Genomic DNA, 14,996 nt, shown 5'->3' with positions numbered 1-14,996 from the left:
AGGGTCCGCTCTTCCCAAATCGCATCACATCCTGACACTGAGGGACCTGGAGGACACCCGGCGGCCTCGCAGGCTCTCATCAAGAAGCCGCTGCAGTTCCTCGCCAACAGATAGCGACCCGTCTGTGCCGATGACCCTCCGCTCTGGAGGCACCATCCAATCCAGGTGTGCTCTGTTCAGCTCCCCTCCAAGGACATCCAATTTGGGGGCAGCGTCTCCTCCTCTGTCACGACAAAACTCAGTATCACCACCAGTCTGGAGCTCACCACCCCGATCCAACTCCAGCATTACTGCAGGGCTGTCACCTCGGCAAGGAGCCATCACACACTCCCCCAGAGGGAGGCAGAACTTTAAAATCACCACACCCATTTCTGCAGAAGTTCCTCAGGACTTCCTAGCATCGTCTGAGGCAGAAGACGCAGCGGTGGCTACGACCAATGGGATCTCACTAGCACCTGGTAACCTAGAGGAGGAGGTGGCCCACCTGATGGCCCAGGAGCTGCCGTACACGGTGTTCGACACGGACACAGAGGTAGCCGTGGCCTCCATGCTGAACGCTAAGCTTGACTTTGACGAGGCTCTGCTTACTGAGAACGTTGGCCTTCACTGTGTGGCACCGGGCGGGAGGGAAGAGGTGGAAAACATAGTGCAAGATTTGCAGATGCAAGAAGACCACCGGGAAAATGACTCTGAAGTTGAAGACTCAAGCCATTACTTTAAATTTGCCCGCACAGTTGTGTGTGAAGCAGCTAGCAGCTCGGACGCCTCAGCACAGCTCACTTCAACGCAGTCCATCTCCCAGTTAGATGGAGCGGACGGAGGGTCGGAGAGTGATGAAAGCGAAACGATCGATGATGAAGCTCAGGAGGACACTCCTATAGAACATGGAGCGAGTCAGATCCACAGCACACATAATACACCAACTAAGCAGCTGACCGTCACTCTTCAGAGGTTGGATTCAATCTACAGCATGCCAAAGTCAAGCCATGACCTTGAGGTACATGAAAGTACTCCACCGTGTGATATCCTTGAAAATAGTTATGAAAATGACGAGGTGTCGGTTCAGGAGGAAGAAGTTCCCATGAGCTTTGAAACGCCAACAGCTCAAGCGGATCTGTTTCTGGATTCCACCACAGGCCATTTTACTTCTTCTGAAGTTGTCACTGAAGTTGGCCCTGAAGTTGTCACTGAAGTTGTCACTGCTGTGTGCACGAATAATATTGAATTAGGCCTCAAAGAAGACAGCTGCTCATCGGTCGACTCTGTTGAAGGGTTTAAAGATGATTTGAAAGACCTTGACTACTCTCCAGATCGTGCTGAGGGTCAGGAGCGTAAAACCAAAAAGTCTCCCACAGCGCCGATGAAAGCAATCATCATAAAGACAAAATGTCCACCAACAAACCTCCATCGCTTGTCGCCAAAACCTTGTCTTCCACAGCAGCGCACCTTCAAAATGATGTTGCCACCTCGGCCTGTACAGATTGTAAACAATTCTTCCCCCGCTGTTGTCACTGTTCCTCGCACAATCACCTCCCCGATCATGATCAATGGTTTAAACGTACCCATTCAGGCTGCTGCCACACAGGGACGAACCATCGCCATTCGCCTGGACAACCCGACAGGAAGTCAGCATCAGGTTGCGATTCAGAATCAAGCCGCAGCCACTAGCTCGCCGGCTCCCGCCCCTCAGGTCCTGTTGGTCAACCGACAGGGTCAGATCCTGATCAAAGACCCGAGATCCAACACTTATCAGACCCTCAGCACAAACTCTCCTGCCTATAATAAAATAAGCCAGATTGCCAAGATTCTCCACAGCGGGAATGCTTTGCAGCGCTCGGTCCCTCGTGTTGTGATAAAGCCGCGGTCCAGCCTCTCCGCCACAAACGTCCCCTCCGCCAGTAACAACACCACAACCACCGAGAGAAAAATCATCGTCAGAGTGATGCCTATGAAAAGCGCCGCCACTGCAGCTGCCATGACCCCGGTGACCCTGCAGACGGCCCTGCAGACGACCCTGCAGACGGCCCTGCAGACGACCCTGCAGACGACCCTGCAGACGACCCTGCAGACTACCCTGCAGACTACCCTGCAGACGACCCTGCAGACGGCCCTGCAGACGGCCCCTGACGCACGTTTCTCTAGCATTGAAGCGAGCACAGCCCAGGCTATCATCGACAGAGCCATGGCCACCCACCGCGAAGTGCCAAAGACTACACCCCTCATCCTCAGTAAAACTTGCCGGTCAAAGGTCAGAAAGCCATTGCCGGTTCAGGCTTCAGAGGTCTCAGATCAGTCACCAGCTGCACATTCAGAATCCCACAGCAGTTTAGTAATCGAACCAGCACTAGCCTCGTCATCACGCCAGCAGGTCAGAGTCAAGAGAGTGTCGGCGGTGTCCGAACGACCCTCCAATAAGAAATCCAAGATGGACTTTTTGAGGGATCCCTCAAGTGAGCTGGATCAAGTTAATGAAGCTAGGTATTTAAAGATTCCATTCTTCTCTGCAATGCATGTTTAACTTAGTACCTGTGATAATAATTATTAAAAAGGATGAGAATGGATAATATTTTCTTATTACCAATGTCATTCGATTCTAAAAAGAAAAAGGATTTTCTGTTTCAGTCTGAACTTATTGTTAGCGTCTACCTACCAACATTTGAAAATGTTACGATAAATAACAATGGTGCTTTTCTTAAAGGGATATAACTTGGAAGACACATTACTGATAAATGCAGCAAAATTACATTTGAATAAATCACAGTACTCCTTTACATCAAGGAAAAAGCTTGAACAAGACATTTCCAGCAGTAGATGCAGAGTTTGACGCCATAATTCATGAGTTTTTGCAACCCTTAACTGTCAGATAAAACATGGTGGCATCAATAGAACTTGATGACCTTGGAGGCATAGTATTTCAATCAATCGCATAACGTTTTAGTCTCAGGAATAAGTCATTAAGTCATCAAAATCTTTCTCGATTTCTTCCGTTAGACCGAGTGGTGTGAGGATTAAAGCTCCATCAATGACGGACATCCTTGATATGGACCAGGAAAAAAAGTCGCCTGAGCAGTTAAGGATTACCACTCCACCTCCTCCTCCTACACCCTCCAGGTAAGTTCATCTGAAAGGATCGCTCAAAAAAAGAGCCTTATAACTGCTATAAAGAAACAAGAATGATTGGAGTAATGATTGCTGTTGGGTTTCATGAATTTAATGATCAATGTTTACCCATCTCCATGTGCAAGATCTTATGTATGCTTTTAGTATTTCTATTTTGGAGATGACCAAATCATGCCAATTTTTTACATTTAATTTACATGTGTTCATTTGTGTAGGTGCTGTATTATATATTATAATTATATAATTGTTTACTTAAATGTTTGTCCTCTCTGTTCAGGCACCCTCGGGTTGAGACTCCGTCCGCACCTGTACAAACCAACAGTCCCATTCAGAGTAAAACACACACGTGGGTCGGTGCTCGCCACGGAGACCTCTCTGAATGGGGCCCTTATTCAGGTTTGCAACTAAACATTATCTTCAATTGTTTAAAACATTCAGAGACTAAAACTTTTGTATTCTGGCAATTTTAGATCTTGTTCTTAATTTGCCACACATTATATATCTCTCTATCTCTTATTATTGACTTTAATACATAGGTGTTTGTTTAACTATGTATAGCTCTCAATGCTTTCTGGAAATGTAACACCTTTTTGTGATAACTATTTACGTGTACAGGTTTTAGCTCAGAAGAAGATGCACCTGCACCCAAACACAGGAAGAGGACGTACATGAACCAGCCACACCTGCGCTTCGAAATCACCAGCGAGGACGGATTCAGTGTGAAGGCTAACAGCATAGAGGGTAAGAGCTGCGTGTGTTCTGTCCTTAGCTCTGAATATGTTAACAAAGCTAACCTAGTAGCTGAGGTATAATCTTCTAGGTGTATTGTGCTTGGGACACTGTTTTGGAGCTGGCTTATATCGTAACCTAAAACTAAAACGGAGAAAATAAGTGAAAAATAATGTCCTAATCTGAAACTAAACAACAACAACAACAACAACATATCCTTTCAGGAAAAACAAAATGTAACTGATATGATATTTTCTGGTTACAAATGATGTTATCATAGGGACTGAAATAATACTGCCAATTTTGGTTACATTAAACCTCTGGCTTGAAGAGCCTTGACATTCCAGCAGATGGCGCTATGCTGCAATTACTTTAATCCCTTTTAGTTTTTCGCATGAGTAATTAAATAACAAGAACATGATTTAAATATCCTGCATTAACTGCCATTTAACCATGCTTTTCATCTTAGGTCTAGTGTTTTCTTCTGGGTGTATTGGTGAAACAGTATTTAAGATGATTACCAAATTAAACGTTTGTGAACACTTCTACGCTGTTGTTAACACTATTTTAACTAAAACTACTGTTAATCTTAGCATGGATTAAAGCATTTGAGACAAGCAAAACAAGAGAGTCTGGTCAGCTTGTGTGCAGTTCAATCCTCACACCCTCTTATCTCCGCCCCCCCCTCAGTGGCCTGGCGAGCGGTGATTGACGGCGTCCTTGAGGCCCGCACAGGCTTCCACCTGAAGCAGCTGCCTCTGGGCGGGATGAGCGGGCCGCGGGTGCTCGGCGTCGTTCACGATGCCGTCATCTTCCTGCTGGAGCAGCTGCATGGTGCCGCCAACTGCAAACGCCATCGCTTCCGCTTCCACCGCTGCGAGAACATAGAGGAAGAGCTTCCTCTCAATCCAAGCGGCTGCGCTCGTACTGAAGTCTACACACGGTACCGTTTTTTTGTCATAACTGGATTTATTTTTTAGGAGTTAATTTGCTTAGGGTTGGTTTGTGTCTTCTTCTTGTTCAGGAATTTAAATTGCAACTCAAATTAATTAACTTTTTTCCCTATAATCAGGAAAGCGACTTTTGATATGTTCAACTTCCTGGCATCGCAGCACAGAGAGCTCCCTGTCATGGTGGGCCCCTTTGATGAAGAGGAGGATGAATTCCCACTTAAATCTTCCAGGTAAGAGGATTACATTAGTGGCACTTTATGATCCAAGCTTAAAAATCTTAACTTGAACAGTATTATTCCAGGTGGTAATTTATCTGCCCCTGTCCATGGTAGGGCTGTATCCGAATATTCGTTCGTTGGAGTACTATTCGGGTTTCAATTTCGTTATCGGATATTCGTTTTGTTTGTTTTTTCCCCATTTAAAAAAAAAAATGAATTTATTGAAATCTCCAATATCAATGTAAGAGCTTGTGCCTCTTCGGGGGGTGCTAACACTTAACCATAAACATTATCGTTTACTTTCTCCGTCTTTATATGTAGCTATGACTTTTCTCCGTTAATCTCCGTCACGTTGTTTCCAAAGCAACACAAACTTCCTGTCAACAGCGCTACCTCTCCTTCAAAATAAAAGCATGTCCATAATTAAGAAGCCAAGCCAAACTACACTTAAGACATATACAACTGCAACGAAAGTAACAAACACAATGCGATATCCTTTTCGGGCCGAATATTCACTGCTGATTACTACCGAATATCCAGTGCCTGAAAAATGGTATTCAGGACAGCCCTAGTCCATGGTGACGTCATCCTTTCTGTGTCTCACTCCCACAGGCGAGCCACCAGCAGTGAGCTTCCCATGGCAATGAGATTCAGACACCTGGAAAAAATCTCCAAAGAAGCAGTAGGAGTTTACAGGTAAAAGAAAGACAATTTCATTAATGTCCAAAACATCTTTTGTTAAAATGTATTTAACTGATCCTAATCTGAAATCCTCTCTTAGATCTGAAATTCATGGTCGCGGCCTTTTCTGCAAAAGAAACATCGAGGCTGGCGAGATGGTGATCGAGTACGCTGGCACCGTCATTCGCTCTGTGCTGACTGATAAGCGGGAGAAATATTATGACGGCAAGGTTAGAAAACACACTATTATACTGTCTTAGTCTTCATAATCACACTCAACTTATTACGATTATACAATATTCAGCAGAACTTAAGGGGTAAGGTTAGAAAAACAGGGTGGAATAAATGAAAGATAGTATGGTATAATGTATTTCATATATTTCCTTTTACAACTGCCTGGCAATTACAGCATAATAGCACACGGAAAAGGCAACGTACATGGAATCTCAAACTGTTTATTTACATAATTAACATCTAAGGTTTTTGAAAATATGGTCTGGGAAAAAAAGTCTGTACATTTCTAAAAGTATGTTATTCCAAAATAGAAAAGATTTGTCCAAAACCTGATAAAAGTCCAGAAAATGTTGATATCCATCACTCGTAACTCACACTAACATAATCTAGATTGATGAATTGCTCTAAAGTTAAGAGTAAATATATGTATTTTAGATTTTGGGCTCAACAGTACCTTTTTTTATTCTTTAAGATGTTCCATGTACTGAAAATGTGAAATGTGATGGTTTCATCTCCCTCCCTCAGGGAATCGGCTGTTACATGTTCCGCATCGACGACTTCGACGTGGTTGACGCGACGATGCAAGGCAACGCGGCTCGCTTCATCAACCACTCCTGCGAGCCCAACTGCTACTCTCGCGTCATCAACGTCGACGGACGCAAGCACATCGTTATCTTCGCCCTGAGGAAGATCCACCGGGGCGAAGAACTCACCTACGACTACAAGTTCCCCATCGAGGACGAGAAGAGCAAGCTGCACTGCAACTGCTCGACGAGGCGCTGCCGTCGCTTCCTGAACTAGTACAACACACACTCGCACACAACGCACAAATAGCCATCTTGACAAATGCACTTGAACTCAGGAGGCTGACTCTGATGAACTGATGAAGGCGACTGTTGTGACGTAGCCATGAGAGGGAATTCTTTGATTCACAGATCTGCTTTGCTTTGTTGGAAACATAATTTATAGACTGGTGGAGGACATTGCTGTCCCCTGAACTGCTGTGAACCAGATTAGAGCCATATGTTTCTGATGAGTACTATTTAGGTCAATGCTGGGGTGTTGGTCTGTGAGAAAGTGCAGTTAAATTAAGGACAATGCACCGTTTTTGGGGGATTTTTGTACCGTTTCACCATCTCATACACACATTCTTACTTTTGTACATTCAATTTGTCAGGAGCCTCTGCTAGAAGGCAATTATTACCAGCTACAAACAGTGCAAGCTAAGATAGCCCGATTGCAGCTATTACTGTTATGCTGGTATATTTGTAAATACAAGGTCACAGAGGAGGATGAGGAGAATTTATTCAGCACCTTACTTTGACACGACCTTCTCCAGCAGCACTGGTGTCGCAGCAGGAGGGACGTTCAAACACATTCATCTCCAGGCAACTTTAGTGCAGGCTGCGTTTTAACTTCAGTCTGGAGACCACAAGGTGCTGGTGACATTTAACCCAAAAGGTAGTTTTAATATAGTTACCCAAACCCTCCCCCCCCCCCCCCCCCCCCCCCCTCAGTTGAAATGTCCTGTTTTTATTTGTGACTGCAGAAATGCTGTGATGTAAATGCTTTTATCCCGCAATTACTGTCTGTTCTTTATCTCTTAATTTGTAATGTTTGTGTATTTGAGGTCTATAAGGGAGAGTTCCCTGGTGCAGCCAGGGTTCAAACTGAATATAATGATTTTGCTCCGCTGAGTCCCTTATACACCTTTTTGTATTTTTGTATATTTGAACAATAAATGTATATTCAACAAGCTGATGGAAATAAATGTGTTTGAGCTTTTAACTTTCTCTTTGTAAATTGAGGTTGAATTTATAAACCGAAGCTATTGCTGAGTTAATCAAAGTTTAAGTTACATTTCACATCCTCTTGTCTCTCACAGTTGTACTACCTCAAATATATTATGAAGCAAGATTTAATGAATTTGACGACTCATTTGGTAAAATAAAGATTCCTTATTGTTCAGTTTCCAATCATTACTTCTTGATAAAACAAATAACATCAATAATAATTATTGCTATTCTGCCTGCGACCTACCCCTTTGTGCAGCTGAGTTTAGCTCCTGGATCTAGAGAGATTTGAGACATTTTAGTTAAAAGGCTGAATGCTGTGGAAATATGTTTTCTTTTATTTATTGACACGCAAAGCTTTGTTACTCAATTGGCTTATTATGGATCCTTGCTTGTACAAAATTGTATAAAGAATTTCTAAACCTGTTAAATATTTTTTTACCTTCCATTTATTTTTTAATTTATGTTCAATAAAAATTGGAAATGTTAAATTGTGCCTTGGATTTTCATATGATTTCAAATCAGTAAACATATTTTTTTAATGGAGATGATTAAGTGAACATGTGCTGTATAAATACCCGTATACATTTTAAATGTGTCTAATATTTTTTACATTTATGGTATTTTTTCCTGATAGCGGAACCAAGAAATCTACAGATCAGTGACAAACTAAAGAACATTTAAAAAACAATTCAAAAGTGTAAGGGTGTTAACCTGCAGCAGGTTTGTGCTCAATGGCAAAGCCTCTAAAGTCTGCTGACTGTTTGAAATATCTCTATGTCTTCAGTTTGTTTTATATCTGGTGACGGAGGATTCATAGCAGAATTATATTGATCTTTAACAAACTATTTAGAATCCTCTATTGTCCTGTTTCATTACATGAGTGTTATTTAAAGGGGCCCTGTTGTGCTTTTTGAGGTTTTCTCTTTCCTGTAGTGTGTTGTATAGGTTTTCTTGCATGTAAAGCAGGGGTGTCCAAACTACGGCCCGGGGGCCATTTTGAATAGGCCCTCAGCAAATTCAAAAAGTATAATGACTTGAGTATAATAAACTTCTGCTTGTCTTATATTGTACTTCTTAAATATATATGTTCAAATATATTACACAGTATTCATGTGTTAAATAGACCACTTTTCAAATAAATTCAGTCAATTAAAGTTGAAAACATGGAAAGCCAAATAACACATTTACATAGCAACCTTGAAATATACCCTTCATATTTCCTCTTATAAGCGATCTGAAGCATCTGTTTCAAGGAATGAGCTGCTAACAAGATAAATGAAACCCTATGGAGAGCTGTGATGTAGGCTGTTTTTTTCAAGTTTACCTACATTGGATTGATTTTTCCAACTTATAACTTAACTTATGAGGCGATATACCTCATCTCTGGGAGGGGCCCATTCCTTCATATATCTTTCTGTATGTGGCTCCTCAGTTTGGACACCCCTGATGTGAAGTGTCTGCAAAGGCTAAAATCCCAAAGTTCATGCCAGTTATCTGGGCTGTGGTTTCAGACAGAGGGTGAAAAGAGTGGCTGCAGCCAAAATGCCTTTTTGAACATTAAAGCATGTAAGCATGTCACAGTAGAAGCACAAACTTAAAAAACAACTTTAAAAAACATTAGCATAATAGTTCCCCTTAATTTATTGATGATTTCACTTAATTTGTCACCTATCTGTATGCACAAGTATTTCCTTTACGTTGTTCCTTTTTTCCAGCGTTGCTATAGTTTTGGAAAGAAAGTCTTATTAGCTTTGAGTGGATCACTGATAAACCTATTGAATGTTCCTGCAGCGAACTGCTGAGTAAGGAGCACCTGCTCAACTGCTGTCTCACACATTATTGACAGATAAGAAATGTGACATCAGTTCAGTGCACATCAGCATCTAAAACTGGACTCCATTGATTCTCAAAAGTGCTGGCGTCTGTGAAAAGGTTTCATATTCATTATCTACATGATCATGATATATGTATAACTTATATCTGTGATGGTTAATAGATGTTTTACTTTTTACTTACAAATATATAACTCTGTACCTGGTAAAAAACTGACTATTTTAAATGTCTCTTAATGTTGAGTTCCCTATTCTTGATTTTTCCCTCCTTTTAAATGTTTTGTGTGTGTTTTCAGTTGTATTCACACTGCTGCCTACCTTAGCCAGGTCTCCTTGAACACACATACAAACACATATTCACGAGTTCTGATCTACTCAATAAAATGCACATAAAACATACAAATACCTAATTGCTGAACACATAACAAGTTTGCTTTTTAAACAGAGTTTAATCTATTAGTTCTCATGTCGTTCAAGGTCTTTTTGTTGCCTGCAGCCATATGGCTCTTTCCCAGAACAGTTTTTCATTTTACCTTCCCGACCTTGAGAAATGTGCGAACGTAAAGAGCAGGAGGCGTATATAAAGAGTTACAGGCTGAACTTTCTCTGACATTCAAAAGATAAGTTACCATGAAGGCCCTGATATTCCTGGCTCTGCTTGGAGCAGTGTGTAAGAGACTTGGCGATCACTTTTTATTTCTCTGGTTTTGATAAATGAATATTTCTGGACCTTATAGTTTAAAACAATACTTTTAACATATTAATGGTTTTGTTTATTTTTGTATTCATGGTAATAAAGTGACCTAATGTGCTGTATCAGTTGCTGCTGAGGAGGAGAAGGTTGTTGGCGGGTACGAGTGTCCCAGAAACTCGGTTCCCTACCAGGTGTCTCTGAACGCTGGATACCACTTCTGCGGAGGATCCCTCATCTCCAGCCAGTGGGTGGTGTCTGCTGCTCACTGCTACATGTTGTAAGTACAGGAAGTCACAACGTTTTTCCCCTGAAACCCGAGTCTGGAATAATACTTTTCCTCATCAAGCAGATTTTTTCTTGTAACCTCAATCCCTGGTTATTTTTTGAAAATCTTAAATAAGGTAATCAATCATAACGTCCCGCTGCATAAGAAAAGGAGAAACCGAAAGATGTTGTGAGTTGGTTCTTTTGTACATTTCTGTATTTTTTAAATATAATTATATGTTTTACTACTCTACTATGATAGCAAGCTAGAGTTACACCAACTAGAGTTAATGCTTTGTAATCACAGTCAGTCAAAAACCTAATACATCTGAAATTAGATATACAGTATGCATTTTTTTGTATTGGAAAAGCATTTGTTTAACATTCATAATTTTACAAAACATAAATATTACTGCAAGTAAATTCACATGTAAAACCAACATGTTTCAGTATATTTGATAACCATTTTATGTGTGACTCTCCAATAATTTTATTTTATGACATCAGCTTTCATGATTTATAATTGTAGCTTAGAAATTACAATAAGCAAAAGAGAAGTTAGATGTGATAACATATTTTAAATCACATTACATTCTTCCAATAAGTCTGACCTCGAAGGTTTAGTCTACTCAGTCCACTTAGTGCAAACCCGTGGAAAAGAATCTTGGGAATTTGAAGGAAGACTTCAACCTTTCCAAAATATATATTTCATATATTATTTATATCCGTTTATCAATAGTGTGGCTCTGAATTAAGCCACTTCCTTTTGACAGACTTACTGCCTGCTGCTAGAAGTTTTGTATATGTTTATCATTGATAATCCACCCTTTAAATGAGATCCACTGATGTATGTGACGCCAAATACATTATGATTGTAATTCATTTGAAATATTTCTAAACGTAACTTTCATAATTCCACCAGTCATATCCAGGTCCGCCTTGGCGAGCACAACATCGCTGCGAACGAGGGCACGGAGCAGTGGATCGATGGAGTCAAGATGATCAAGCACCCACAGTACAACAGCTACAACCAGGACAATGACATCATGCTGATCAAACTGAGCCGCCCCGCCACCCTCAACAGCAACGTCCAGACCGTGGCCCTGCCCAACCGCTGCCCCCAGGCCGACGAGAACTGCATGGTGTCCGGCTGGGGCAACCTCTACGCCAACGGAAGTAAGGGATGACTCATGCCCAGGGTTATTTACAGAGTTACACAATCGCATAACAAAACACATGTAATTATAATCAGTCACTAAGAAAACATATGTTGTTCAAATGTTTTTGATTGGTGATTCAAGGAGTTACATCTGGAAATATTATTTTCAGTAAAAAACGTTAATTAAAAAATATAGCAGTTTTTTTTGCTTTGTTCCCATCTTAACTCCGGTTAAATACAAATTTGACAGCAATTAAAACATTTTGTGGAGCTTTATCGCCCAGTTAAAAAAATTGTTAAAACCTTATCCCGAAGTAATCAAATACAACTCAGGAAAAAAATTAAAAGACCACTCAAAATTGTTCTTAAATCTCAATCTCTACATGTATGGCAGCCATTCCATTCCAGTGTCTGTTGAATGCCAACACAGGGAAATGTTGTCAGTAGTTTACAGAATAAAAACAAATGTTCACTCAAACACATACCTATAAATAGTAAAACCAGAGAAACTTATAATGCTGCAGTGGTTTCCAGAGCTGTATATATATGGATTAATTTGCAAAATGGGAGTCATTTAACTTTCCATTGAAAAATGAAGTCATCTTACTTCACTCCTAATATTTGAATATTGGCAGATACAGTAACTGAGACTTTCCTTCTTGCTCCACAGACAACTTCCCTGACAGGCTGCAGTGTCTGAGGCAGCCCATCATCGATGACAGGATCTGCAAGAACGCCTACCCTCACTTCTTCACCGACAACATGCTTTGCTCCGGATTCATGAGCGGAGGTGCCAGCAGCTGCCAAGTGAGTCGGACTGAACCACAGTGAACACACAGGGGTCAGGATGTGCAGAAGTGTGCATTTCTTCCAGCAGTACATAGACACACTATAGCACTTATTTCACTGAGAATTTAGATGATATACTCCTTCAATGCAAATGCTGCATGAATCCACTCTAAAATCCTTTAATTATAAAACAGATACGTTTTCAGTGTACCCGTTTTTAATTCACACCACTGCCACTGCTGTGTCTGTATTGATGACTGCAGGAAGATGATGCAACAGTATTGCAAGAGACATTTTAAATCACTGGATATCCTTCATTTTTTCAGCAGAGACCGATAATTACATGCTTCTCATGGCATACACTGATTAAATATCCGATCATTTAAAAAAAAATGTCTTATTTGAAAATAAGTTGATAACCTGTAAAAGTTATTAGTGCCATAAGGTAAAAAAGGCCAAGATGCAGCGAGCAAAGAAAGATGATAATTCCACAGCTTTGAACTTACTGAATCTAACCAACCTATTAGTATCTATTGGTAACAAAGGAAAAACAGTTCTGACTCTGCAAATTATTATACATTTTAGTAAATTAGAGTGTGTAGACTATGGGCGTTTTAATTAAGAACAACTTGGTATATGAACGGCTGATCATTGACAGGCTATAATTAAATTAGCGGAACAATAAATAATAATGTAAATTGGTAATCCTTTTGCCCTGAACCCGATATATATAGTTCACCCCTAGGTTTTTATATTTATATGATCAATGAAAGAAGCTTAAAGATTACAGATGCGGTGGGTACTTGTACAATTGGATGATGATGAACATACAGTATATGATATATGTATTAAGCAGCATATAAAATAATAAAGAGATGTATTTCTGTGAAAAATAGTCTCTCAATCCACAACTCTCAACCACCTGCAGCAGTTTTGCATTATAGAGCAAACATCCGTCAACACATTTTCATTCATAGGCTACAAATTATACAAATGGGTACTACATGTCATTCCATGTGATCTTCTTTTGAAACCTTCAGAAAGACAGTTTGAATGCAATGCCTGTCATGTACCGTGTTTGTACTATTACAGTAAAATGTAAACCTGTGTCTTCTTCTGCTTGTGTTGCAGGGAGACTCTGGTGGTCCTCTGGTGTGTAACGGTCAGCTGCAGGGGGTCGTGTCCTGGGGTTATGACTGCGCCATGCAGGGACATCCCAGCGTCTACGCCCGAGTGTGCCGCTACAACAGCTGGATCAGCAGCACCATGTCCAACAACTAAACACACAGTCGCCCATACATCCACATGCAAGCTGACTTTGTAACACCATACTGTTGTTATATTTGTATTTTTTTCATATACATCTTATGAATCACATGTTAAGGCATAATATTCAAAAGAATCGGACAACTAAAAAATATTTCATTAGCATTCCCCAAATCTGTTTTGTTTAATACATTGAGTTTCAAAGTTATTTGACAATAAACATGCTTTGTGTTTTAACTTATTTTGTTCTCTCACAAGGCCACTACTGTCTTGAGATTCATTTTTAAACTATACATTTTGGCAAATAAGCCAAATATAATAGTTAATTTGTACTAATTGTACTATAGACACATGCAAGTCTACAAAATGCTTCCTGCACTCTGGGCAATGGAGTGATATGTGAGACAAGTAACTTGTGTAAATAAGAAGTAAGGCAAAGAAAAGTGCCCCAATGAAGGCATCATTTGACACCATGAGTATAAATCCCACGTGGTATATACTTATACAGTATGGACATGCATGTACTTAGGTAAGGCTGAAGTAATCAATATTCCCATTGTTGATTACTAAAGAAATAATGTTTTTGTTTAACTGTTAAGTCTCTAAATTGAAGGAAAATAAACATTCTGTCATCCAGTTGCTTATTATTTCTGAGAAATCTGAGAGGCAAATCCTTGACATTAGAGAAGCTGGAATATACCAATTTCCAACATTCATATTCAGTGAAACAATTAATGAATATACTAATCGTTTCAGCTGTGGCAGCAGATGAATCAATGCAAGGGGAAACACTGGCAGTGTGACCAACCTGCTCTGGTGTAAAACCGCTTGTCATCGCAGAGAGCCAGCTTCTTGTGTCTGGCAGGCTTCAGTGTCAACCCATTCTGGGACCTTCAGTTGGCCAAACCTGAAAAATCAATTATGATTTTATGTGATGAACCAGCTGACTGGACCGTTTTCTCAAACAACATGAGGCAAATGAAAATGGGATTTATTCAACGCATATGTATGGAATTTTAAGTTATTACACAGTAATAAGACTGATGGGGGCAGGACCAACAAATAATAATAGGGCAAAGGCTGCATGCAGTTTTCTCTATACTAGGAAGGTCCTTGTATAGAGTATATTTTTTTACTGTGTAATACTACTTTAACTCAAGTTAACAATCTAAGTACTTCTTGCACCACCGGTTCCATCTGATTTTCAGATGCATTTAATAAGCTTGATACAGAGAAATTAATAGCGAAAACAATTTAAGAT

The 14,996-nt window shown here is 40.4% G+C and overlaps 2 protein-coding genes across 3 annotated transcripts in view; both read left to right on the top strand.

Annotated features, from left to right (window-relative positions):
* The window catches only part of kmt2ba (lysine (K)-specific methyltransferase 2Ba), a 31,466-nt gene extending 24,040 nt beyond the window's left edge, over nucleotides 1-7,426 (top strand). For both annotated transcript variants that reach the window (XM_034095106.1, XM_034095107.2), the window contains 9 exons: nucleotides 3-2,478; nucleotides 2,992-3,111; nucleotides 3,398-3,516; nucleotides 3,736-3,861; nucleotides 4,540-4,792; nucleotides 4,922-5,032; nucleotides 5,633-5,716; nucleotides 5,802-5,931; nucleotides 6,461-7,426. In XM_034095106.1, the coding sequence (XP_033950997.1) occupies nucleotides 3-2,478; nucleotides 2,992-3,111; nucleotides 3,398-3,516; nucleotides 3,736-3,861; nucleotides 4,540-4,792; nucleotides 4,922-5,032; nucleotides 5,633-5,716; nucleotides 5,802-5,931; nucleotides 6,461-6,736 (3,695 nt within the window). In that variant the 3' untranslated portion in view covers nucleotides 6,737-7,426. The remainder of the gene's footprint in view (nucleotides 1-2; nucleotides 2,479-2,991; nucleotides 3,112-3,397; nucleotides 3,517-3,735; nucleotides 3,862-4,539; nucleotides 4,793-4,921; nucleotides 5,033-5,632; nucleotides 5,717-5,801; nucleotides 5,932-6,460) is intronic.
* Nucleotides 7,427-10,193: 2,767 nt separating this feature from the next.
* Nucleotides 10,194-14,247, top strand: LOC117455105 (trypsin-like). Its single transcript, XM_034094474.2, has 5 exons — nucleotides 10,194-10,233; nucleotides 10,384-10,534; nucleotides 11,444-11,697; nucleotides 12,351-12,487; nucleotides 13,601-14,247. Exons 1-5 carry the CDS (start codon nucleotides 10,194-10,196, stop codon nucleotides 13,748-13,750), a joined length of 732 nt encoding a protein of 243 aa, XP_033950365.1. The 3' UTR covers nucleotides 13,751-14,247.
* Nucleotides 14,248-14,996: the final 749 nt, after the last annotated feature.

The sequence above is a fragment of the Pseudochaenichthys georgianus genome, chromosome 11, assembly GCF_902827115.2.
Source record: "Pseudochaenichthys georgianus chromosome 11, fPseGeo1.2, whole genome shotgun sequence".
NCBI classification, from domain to species: Eukaryota; Metazoa; Chordata; class Actinopteri; order Perciformes; family Channichthyidae; genus Pseudochaenichthys; species Pseudochaenichthys georgianus.
Note: the sequence above shows the minus strand (reverse complement) of the source record. Positions and strands in the feature narration are given on the sequence as shown.

Excerpts from the sequence above, each read along its gene's own strand:
- LOC117455105 (XM_034094474.2), top strand. The coding sequence starts at position 10,194 with ATGAAGGCCCTGATATTCCTGGCTCTGCTTGGAGCAGTGT. Across the intron at positions 11,698-12,350 it reads CAACCTCTACGCCAACGGAA|ACAACTTCCCTGACAGGCTG; the intron begins GTAAGGGATGAC and ends CTTGCTCCACAG. Across the intron at positions 12,488-13,600 it reads GAGGTGCCAGCAGCTGCCAA|GGAGACTCTGGTGGTCCTCT; the intron begins GTGAGTCGGACT and ends CTTGTGTTGCAG.